The sequence below is a fragment of the Bos taurus genome, chromosome Y, assembly GCF_002263795.3.
Source record: "Bos taurus isolate L1 Dominette 01449 registration number 42190680 breed Hereford chromosome Y, ARS-UCD2.0, whole genome shotgun sequence".
NCBI classification, from domain to species: domain Eukaryota; kingdom Metazoa; phylum Chordata; class Mammalia; order Artiodactyla; family Bovidae; genus Bos; species Bos taurus.
Window position 1 is genome coordinate 9,245,851 of NC_082638.1, and position 10,455 is coordinate 9,256,305.

General features: G+C 60.0%; 1 protein-coding gene across 1 annotated transcript; it reads left to right on the forward strand.

The window, feature by feature from the left end:
- Positions 1–5,270: 5,270 nt before the first annotated feature.
- Positions 5,271–7,403, forward strand: LOC132344578 (testis-specific Y-encoded protein 1-like; the record flags this gene model as incomplete). Its single annotated transcript, XM_059884243.1, has 6 exons — positions 5,271–5,286; positions 5,383–5,798; positions 6,596–6,673; positions 6,857–6,968; positions 7,064–7,209; positions 7,326–7,403. Coding segments are annotated over 6 exons (846 nt in total), but the record flags the coding sequence as incomplete, so codon positions are not given.
- Positions 7,404–10,455: the final 3,052 nt, after the last annotated feature.

Genomic DNA, 10,455 nt, shown 5'->3' on the forward strand with positions numbered 1-10,455 from the left:
CAGAAACACATGTGGTGATGGGGTCTGGAGGTAGGCCCCGTAGGGACAGCCGAATAGTAGCTGGGGCACAGTACTTTCTTTCGCAAGTGGGGATGCTCAGGCTCATGCAAACTGGCTGCAGAGCCAGAGCCTGAGTCAAGCATGTAGCAGGTGACTTGCTGAGACTGGGGGCTGGGGGGGACTCGGTGTGTCCGAGAGCGCAGTAAGTCCCCCTCCAGTCAGCTGTGGTGGCAGCGCGAGAGTCCTAGGTGATACGACTAGAGGCAGGGTGAATTAAGTGCCTGTGTCAGAATCATCTGTCCTTGGGTCCTGCCATTCCCCCGGCGTCCTTCCTCTCACTGAGTTTGAGAATGCCTGGGCCCTTCACTTCCGCCCCTTAACCTAGGATGGCCTGTCATTGAAAGGGCGTCCTGTCCAGGGCCCCAGTGCACCTGTGCGCTGACTTTGGGATCTTGTGTGAATTTCCACATCCAATACTCTGATCTCACCAGCACCACACCTGCTGAGCTTGAAGTTGCTTCAGGGAAAATCCGGACGTCTCTGGGAGGAGGTGGACAGGGAGCCCCAAGGGCAGGACATGGTGCCTAGTGACACCATCTCCGTCATTGCTGGACACGGGTCTTCGGCTCCTGAAACCCCTGTGTTCCCTGTTTGCGTCCGTGTCCACGTGCCAAGCATGTGTGTGTGTACACGCGTGTGCTTGTGTCACCTGTCTTTATGCGGGGGTGTGTGTGTGTGTCCGGCCCAGGGCGGACGCAGAGATGAAGGCGACGGGAGAGGAGGTGACGAGCGACCAGAAGAGGAGGCACGAGGCGTCCCCAGGCTGACGGAGGTTGGTCACCGACTCTCCGCATGACCGTATCCGGGATGGGAATGAGGAAAAGATGGCCAGTGATACATCCTGCGGACCGTGGCTCGAGAAATCCGCAATTAGACCAAATCCAAAACACGCTCGCCACTTCTAACTTGTGGTTGTGTGTGCTTGGACCAGGGAGAGGGAAGTGCATGGTCTGAGGATTCCGCGAGGGCAAATCAGGTGGGGCGGGGCTTTGAAACCGCTGCCTGAGGAGCCCTCAGTCCATGGGGACGTGGGCCGGCCTCTGGAAATGGTGGGCGAGGGTACGGCTGGACCCGGGGTGGAGAGGAGGCCAAGTTCCTGTAGAGAAGAGCAGAGACCCGAAGGAGAAAGAGGCACAGATTGCCTGCTGCACTGGGGACTTGTTCCACACACGGAAGAAGGAGACCCGGGAGGGCCCTGGGCCAGTGCTGCCCAGGATCGGCCCATCGGCCCGCACGCTGTCTCCACGAGGGTGGCACACACTGGCATGATGCGAAACACAACGCAAGATGTGCTAAGCTAGGCTGTCCGTGCAAAACCACAGGCACGCGAGGAGAGACAGGGTGTGAGCGTGGCAGACGTCCAGGCATTTCCAGCCTCCTCGGCAGGGCAGAAAGGCGAGGGAGGCGCAGGTGTGGGTGTACGTGTGCGTCCCTCTGCCGGAGTGTGCCTGTGAGGGAGGGAAGAGGGAGGAAGCAAGGACGGTGGGCTACTTGCATGTGCCAAGGGACCTCGGGAGAATGGCAGACAGGGAAGCCCCTGGGGGCGGTTGAGAGCCTGCTGGTGGATTTCAGGGCCCAGGGGCTAGGCATTAGCGGCCCTGCCAAAGACACCCCATGGGTCGTGCTCCAAGTCCTGACGTGAATTCCTTCCTTCCTCTGGGGTCTTGCCCCCGGCTGTGGGGGTGGGGGGTGGGGGGTGCCAGAGGGGCTAAGGGGCGCGTCTGCCCCAGACGGAGGTTTCTGGCAGCGTCGCTGGAGCAGAATCTCTGATTCTGTCGTAGGGCATCTGCACCAGATGACACTCAGAGGCACCCTGCCTTCCAGGTGACCGTCTTGGATGTCCCCGGGCCCAAGCGGGGACTGGCTTCCTTGGCATGTGGGCTGTGTAGGCAAGCAGGGATGCCTGACTGTCGGGAATTCTAGCTGGGCCTAATGAGAGCAACTGAAAGAGAGTCTTGGCATTTAGCAAAGCAGTGAGGCCCGGGTGGTACAAGGCCTCTTGGTGCCTTTGAGGTAGCAAAGCTGCTTTCTGCCCAGGGAGGCATGAGCTGTGGGCCCAGACAGGGCCGGGTGCCCAGGGCAGCATCGGTTCAGGGACTGAGTGCGTCTGGGTAGTGTTAAAGAGAAGGGACGGCGTGTAGGGTTGCCGCCTTACCTTTACGGCCTCAGGTTCCGTGCCTTGTATCGGAAGAGTGCCTGTATCCACGTGCTCCTTCTTCACAAGATTGGATCAGACCCAGGCCTGTCACAGTCTCTTGGGGCCCTTGCAGGCCCGGGCGTCTCTTTGGCCTTTTCCTGCTACAGGGAGACAGGGAGACAGGTGCACTCAGCAAGCTACACAGGTGGGAAGCACAGGGGCCTCACTCGGAGTGTTGTGGGCCCTGACGGCTGGTGGGCTAGCAACAGGGCCACGCCATTGACAAGGAACGACCTAGATAGATGCACACGGAGAAAGCGGTTCTCCAAGTCAGCGGAGGCCAGCGCTCCTTGTTTTCTGGTTCCCTGAGGGAAGGCACAGACAATGGATCCGGCCAACGTGACTGGTACTGTGAAGCTGTCCAAGGTGATGGGAGAAGGCAGAACACAGGCGCCTGTCACTCAGCTGGCCACAGCGAGCAAATCCTGGGTCCTGCCCTTGCCCAAACCCCCGACAAATACTCCTGAGCGCACATCTCGGTTCCCTGCACCGAACCAGGCCAGGTCCTGCACTTCTTCAAGCCCCCGACCGACACTCCTGGGCCAGCATCGGACTCTCAGGCATGTTCCTGGCCTTAGTCAAGCCCCCGGAACACATTCCTGAGCCCACAACGCGCTCTGTACCCCTGAACTACGGTGTGTCCTCCCCTTGTTCAAGCCCCCAGGAAACACTACTGAGCCCGCATCTCACTCGCTGCATTGAACCTGGCTGGCTCCTTGTCTTGTTCAAGCCCCCGACAGATACTCCGGAACCCACATCCCGGTCCCTGCACTGAAGCAGCCTGGGTGCTTCCCATGTTCAAGCCCCGACAAGCACTCCTGAGCCCACATCTCGGGCCCTGCACCGACGCAGTCTGGGTCCTGCCCTTGTTCAAGCCGCTGAACAAATACCCCTGAGCCGGCTTCTCTGTCCCTGCCGTGAACCAGGCCAGGAGCTGCACGTGTTGAAGCCACTGACCAACACTTCTGGGCCTGCATCTGATTCTCAGGCTGGTTCCTGGCCTGAGGTAAGCCCCCAGCAAACAGTATTGAGCCCACAGCTGGCTCCCTGCTCCTGAACTCAACTAAGGTGTGTCCTCCCCTTGTTCAACCACCCTCCCCCCCCCCCCCACCCCCCAGGAAACACCACTGTGCCCGCATCTCACTCGCTGCATTGAACCAGGCTGGGTCCTGCGCTTGTTCAAACCCCCGACAAATCCTCCTGAGCCCACCCCTCGGTCCCTGCACTGAACCAGGCTGGATCCTCCCTTTGTTCAAGCCCCTGACAAACACACCTGACACCACCTCTCGGTCCCGTCATCGAGCCAGGCTGGGTCCTGCCCATGATCAAGCAGCCGATAAACACTCCTTGGAGCACATCTCGGTCCCTGCACTGATCCAGGCTGGATCCTGCCCTTGTTCATCCCGACAGACACTCCCGAGGCCACAGCACAGTCCCTGTCATGACCCAGGCTGGGTCCTGCCTTTGTTCAAGCCCCCGACAAACACTCTTGAGCCCACATCTCGGTCCATGCAACTGAATCGGGTCGGCCCTGCCCATGCCCAAGCTCTTTGTAGAACGCATATATCGTGTGTCAGGACTATAGGATGGCTGGTTTAGCTTGATCCTCTTGCTGCTCCAGGCCCCACAGGCTTGGGCCACAGGGCAGGCTGGGATGTGTTCTCACATGGAGAACAGAACCACTTTGAAAGGGCCTCCATAGGGTCGATGGCAGCCGTGCATGTCTCCGACACCGGTGAGTCGTGGGACTTAACGGGGAGCTGTCCTTAGCGTCTCCCTGGCCGGCATTCGCACAAGGTTCAGGGAGGGGTCCCTCATGCCAGCAGAGCGGGCCTCGTTTCTCCCTCTGCGCACAGTGTGGCCACGGCACCTCAGGCTTGTGCAGCTTTCACGTCGGCCCAGCGAGGGAGGGAGGGTCGCCCGTCCCCTTCTGCGCTTCAGCAGTGACCGCCCACTGTTGGCTTTCAAGGTCGAGAAAGCACTCTCCGAACGTGTGGACTAAAACCCTCTGAACTCCCACCAGTGAAACTCACTCAGGACGAGAAGGGCTTGCCTTCACGCCAAGGATAAGCGTCTCTTCTGAGCGCTGGTGTCCACAGAGTTGCAGACGGCAACAGCACTACTTAGAGAGACGGAGACACACAGACACCAGCGCCTGCTACACACGCGGAAGGATTGCCCAACACAGTGCTATGCCAGAAGCAAAGATACAGAGACACAGAGCGAGCGCTGTACACTAAGGCGCTGGTGTTCCCGAACAGTGGAGATCCACTGTAGCACTGTAGGTGGGGTTCTTCCCTACTCCCCTAGCACCCGGACAGCAGCAGGCTCTCTGTCCCTTGAAGAAAAGTATCCAGCCCCTTGGCACCCCTGCGTATCCCTTGGATACTCAGGGAGAGCTCTCAGTTATTGCCAGTCCCAGGGGACACAGGAGTGTGCGGTTCGGATGGCGGAGCAGGAACCCGTGCTTGGAATTTCCAGAGCCAGGTCAATGACAGCGCCTGGGGCTAGCCCGGCCACATGCAAAACCCTGTCCCTCCCTGGAGCAGAATCTGGCCACGTGGGGGCGCTGGAGCAGCACAGGAACCCCGGAAGATGCCCTCCGGTCTGGGGGCGTGTCCATAAGAGTGCCGCCCACTACCCTGTCGGCCATTGGTCTAGATTTGGGCCAGCAGTCTGTGCATGGCTCACAGCCTAGGCCCCCGCCTGTTCGCCGGATCTCCTAGGGCCCGTTCACCCCGTCCTGCGTTTCTGGCACCCCTTTCTTCGGCCTCACGCCAACACCCCCACACACCAGCCCCCGCCTTCTGACAATCCCCCTCACTCCCCGCCCCCAAAAGAGCTAGTCGGTCCCACAGGTTTACTGCAGCCTGGGCCGCCATTACGCCCCACTTGTTGTGCTCTTATGTCGCGTCCCTTCGCCTCTGCCCCAGCTCGGGGTCACCGCCAAGGCCAAGAGGAACGTGAGAGGCGGTCAGAGGAAGGCGGGAGCGTCCCGGGACCCCGCACCTTCCAAGTTGTGAGCCCAGGTACTCAGGGGGCAGGGCCCCGCCCCCACCCCCCCTCCCCCACCCCGCAGCCTGCCGTCGTGATGCAGTGCGCAGCTGGGACCTTGTCACCAGCAGTTGTCACGCCAGGCCAAGAGGCCACCCTCTTCAGGGTGGAGGCGGTGGAGGAGGGCGAGGCCCTGGTGGACGGAGACGTGGCGGGGATCGGGCGGGAGTTCCAGCTGCTTGCGGAAGACATCGTGGAGGAGGTGGAGGTTGTGGCGGATGAGGAGCAGGAACAGCGGCCCTCCCAGGAGCTAGAGGAGAAGACGGTGGAGGAGCAGGGCCAGGAAAGGCCCGGAGGCCCTTGTGAGCGCCAGGAGCTGGATGCCCTGCAGGCACTGGCCGCCCTGCAGGTAGAACTGAGCTCTGAGCGTGAGCAAAACCGCAGGGCTTACGTTCAGTTCATGCGCAAGAACCATCAGAGGAGGAAGCGTCACTTGGCTCGGAGGAGCGCCATCATCCAGGGCATCCCTGGCTTCTGGGCCAAAGCTGTATCCTTTGCGCTGCTCCTTGGGGTCCGCTGCTCAGGAGGACGAGGAAGGGGAGAAGGGGCAGGAGCAGGCGGAGGGTGTGGAGGCGAGGGCACAGGAAGGGCGCCAGAGGCCACTGAAGGAAATGCGGTCCTGGGCAATTGGCAGGCTCCAAAGGCACAGCCGAGTAGGGCCTGGGCAGGGCCACAGGTGGACGTGTCGCAGCCATGCCTTTGAGTGTCTCCTTCAGGCCTGCATCTGAGGAGGCGCAGCCCCCGAGGCCTCTAAGTCAACATTGACCAGAGACGGTACACAAGAGCAGCGTTCGCAGACAGTTATTGGTGTAAATGTGGGTGATCCCGGCACATTGCTGGGACATGTGAGTCATTCACACACACACGCACACACGCACACGCACGCGCACACACACACACACGTACACATAAACACACACACACATACCCAAGAAGCCCTTTACTTTCAGACACGGTTTGTCACAAGGACTGCAAGTCTGACCGTATAAGCAGTGACATGCCACTACCCAGCATACACAGGTCTGGAGGAGCAGAGTAGCGGTCAGAAACAGCCCCTGCTTGGGGAATGCAGATGCACACCATCCCAAGGGGCCCAGAGCCATGAGCGTGTCTGATGGTATGGCAGGTCCTGAGGATATCAGCAGTGGCCGGGCAAGAGGCAGTGCCCGCCAAGCTCCTTGCAGTTGCGTGTTCCAGTATCCTTGTTCCACCCCAGACTAGGGCTGATGCTCCTGGCTCTTCTTGGCCGGCATGTGGCCTGAATGGCTCCTTGACCTAAAGCAGATTATGAGCCACCCTCAAGTCTCCGTCCTGATCAGCGACCAAGATCAAGACTTTCTCGGCTACATGATGGACTTGAAGGTCAGTGAGGGAGACTGAGGAAGGGTGGGTATGGGACCTGGCGGGGAGTGGGAGGAACGTGTTAGCCATGTTCCTGTGCTGTGAGACTTTGGAGAGGCATCGGGGAAGCTGATCATGCCTGCCTTGGAGGCAAGCTGAGGCCCCTAGAAGCTTGCACCTTTTCCCTCCTCGCTATCCTGGCAGGTGCAGGTGCGGAGCCATCCGCCGTCCCGCTGCAAGCTGATCTTTTCCTTTCGGGACAACCCCTACTTCTTGAACTCGGTGATCATTAAGGAGTATTACCTTGACATCACTGGTAAAAGGTGGCTCCCGGGGTGATGAGTGTGGGTGTGCAAGCGTGTGGATGATGCACCTGCGGTGTCCACCCCAGTCTCCCCTGTCTGTCTGCAGGGTACAGGGCACGTCGATCCACTCCAGTCCACTGGTTCTGGGACTTTGAACGGGGAGCCCCCAGCCGCAGGCTGGACACCAGGAGCCTTAACTTTCTCAACTGGCTGTCAGGCCACAACGGCCCAGAATCGAACAGGATTGCTGAGGTGGGGTTGCTTTGGGCTTGCACACAGTTGGTGGTTGATGTTGGAGTTCTTGGCTGCTCATGGGAGGGTTGGGAGCCTGGTCAGCCCCTGGCTGACCTTGCTCGTGTTGCCTGCAGATCATCAGCGAAGACGTGTGGGACGATCCCCTGAAGTACTACCTCAGGGAGGAAGGTTCGTCCGTGAGAGACAACTGACAGAAACACATGTGGTGATGGGGTCTGGAGGTAGGCCCCGTAGGGACAGCCGAATAGTAGCTGGGGCACAGTACTTTCTTTCGCAAGTGGGGATGCTCAGGCTCATGCAAACTGGCTGCAGAGCCAGAGCCTGAGTCAAGCATGTAGCAGGTGACTTGCTGAGACTGGGGGCTGGGGGGGACTCGGTGTGTCCGAGAGCGCAGTAAGTCCCCCTCCAGTCAGCTGTGGTGGCAGCGCGAGAGTCCTAGGTGATACGACTAGAGGCAGGGTGAATTAAGTGCCTGTGTCAGAATCATCTGTCCTTGGGTCCTGCCATTCCCCCGGCGTCCTTCCTCTCACTGAGTTTGAGAATGCCTGGGCCCTTCACTTCCGCCCCTTAACCTAGGATGGCCTGTCATTGAAAGGGCGTCCTGTCCAGGGCCCCAGTGCACCTGTGCGCTGACTTTGGGATCTTGTGTGAATTTCCACATCCAATACTCTGATCTCACCAGCACCACACCTGCTGAGCTTGAAGTTGCTTCAGGGAAAATCCGGACGTCTCTGGGAGGAGGTGGACAGGGAGCCCCAAGGGCAGGACATGGTGCCTAGTGACACCATCTCCGTCATTGCTGGACACGGGTCTTCGGCTCCTGAAACCCCTGTGTTCCCTGTTTGCGTCCGTGTCCACGTGCCAAGCATGTGTGTGTGTACACGCGTGTGCTTGTGTCACCTGTCTTTATGCGGGGGTGTGTGTGTGTGTCCGGCCCAGGGCGGACGCAGAGATGAAGGCGACGGGAGAGGAGGTGACGAGCGACCAGAAGAGGAGGCACGAGGCGTCCCCAGGCTGACGGAGGTTGGTCACCGACTCTCCGCATGACCGTATCCGGGATGGGAATGAGGAAAAGATGGCCAGTGATACATCCTGCGGACCGTGGCTCGAGAAATCCGCAATTAGACCAAATCCAAAACACGCTCGCCACTTCTAACTTGTGGTTGTGTGTGCTTGGACCAGGGAGAGGGAAGTGCATGGTCTGAGGATTCCGCGAGGGCAAATCAGGTGGGGCGGGGCTTTGAAACCGCTGCCTGAGGAGCCCTCAGTCCATGGGGACGTGGGCCGGCCTCTGGAAATGGTGGGCGAGGGTACGGCTGGACCCGGGGTGGAGAGGAGGCCAAGTTCCTGTAGAGAAGAGCAGAGACCCGAAGGAGAAAGAGGCACAGATTGCCTGCTGCACTGGGGACTTGTTCCACACACGGAAGAAGGAGACCCGGGAGGGCCCTGGGCCAGTGCTGCCCAGGATCGGCCCATCGGCCCGCACGCTGTCTCCACGAGGGTGGCACACACTGGCATGATGCGAAACACAACGCAAGATGTGCTAAGCTAGGCTGTCCGTGCAAAACCACAGGCACGCGAGGAGAGACAGGGTGTGAGCGTGGCAGACGTCCAGGCATTTCCAGCCTCCTCGGCAGGGCAGAAAGGCGAGGGAGGCGCAGGTGTGGGTGTACGTGTGCGTCCCTCTGCCGGAGTGTGCCTGTGAGGGAGGGAAGAGGGAGGAAGCAAGGACGGTGGGCTACTTGCATGTGCCAAGGGACCTCGGGAGAATGGCAGACAGGGAAGCCCCTGGGGGCGGTTGAGAGCCTGCTGGTGGATTTCAGGGCCCAGGGGCTAGGCATTAGCGGCCCTGCCAAAGACACCCCATGGGTCGTGCTCCAAGTCCTGACGTGAATTCCTTCCTTCCTCTGGGGTCTTGCCCCCGGCTGTGGGGGTGGGGGGGGGGGCCAGAGGGGCTAAGGGGTGCGTCTGCCCCAGACGGAGGTTTCTGGCAGCGTCGCTGGAGCAGAATCTCTGATTCTGTCGTAGGGCATCTGCACCAGATGACACTCAGAGGCACCCTGCCTTCCAGGTGACCGTCTTGGATGTCCCCGGGCCCAAGCGGGGACTGGCTTCCTTGGCATGTGGGCTGTGTAGGCAAGCAGGGATGCCTGACTGTCGGGAATTCTAGCTGGGCCTAATGAGAGCAACTGAAAGAGAGTCTTGGCATTTAGCAAAGCAGTGAGGCCCGGGTGGTACAAGGCCTCTTGGTGCCTTTGAGGTAGCAAAGCTGCTTTCTGCCCAGGGAGGCATGAGCTGTGGGCCCAGACAGGGCCGGGTGCCCAGGGCAGCATCGGTTCAGGGACTGAGTGCGTCTGGGTAGTGTTAAAGAGAAGGGACGGCGTGTAGGGTTGCCGCCTTACCTTTACGGCCTCAGGTTCCGTGCCTTGTATCGGAAGAGTGCCTGTATCCACGTGCTCCTTCTTCACAAGATTGGATCAGACCCAGGCCTGTCACAGTCTCTTGGGGCCCTTGCAGGCCCGGGCGTCTCTTTGGCCTTTTCCTGCTACAGGGAGACAGGGAGACAGGTGCACTCAGCAAGCTACACAGGTGGGAAGCACAGGGGCCTCACTCGGAGTGTTGTGGGCCCTGACGGCTGGTGGGCTAGCAACAGGGCCACGCCATTGACAAGGAACGACCTAGATAGATGCACACGGAGAAAGCGGTTCTCCAAGTCAGCGGAGGCCAGCGCTCCTTGTTTTCTGGTTCCCTGAGGGAAGGCACAGACAATGGATCCGGCCAACGTGACTGGTACTGTGAAGCTGTCCAAGGTGATGGGAGAAGGCAGAACACAGGCGCCTGTCACTCAGCTGGCCACAGCGAGCAAATCCTGGGTCCTGCCCTTGCCCAAACCCCCGACAAATACTCCTGAGCGCACATCTCGGTTCCCTGCACCGAACCAGGCCAGGTCCTGCACTTCTTCAAGCCCCCGACCGACACTCCTGGGCCAGCATCGGACTCTCAGGCATGTTCCTGGCCTTAGTCAAGCCCCCGGAACACATTCCTGAGCCCACAACGCGCTCTGTACCCCTGAACTACGGTGTGTCCTCCCCTTGTTCAAGCCCCCAGGAAACACTACTGAGCCCGCATCTCACTCGCTGCATTGAACCTGGCTGGCTCCTTGTCTTGTTCAAGCCCCCGACAGATACTCCGGAACCCACATCCCGGTCCCTGCACTGAAGCAGCCTGGGTGCTTCCCATGTT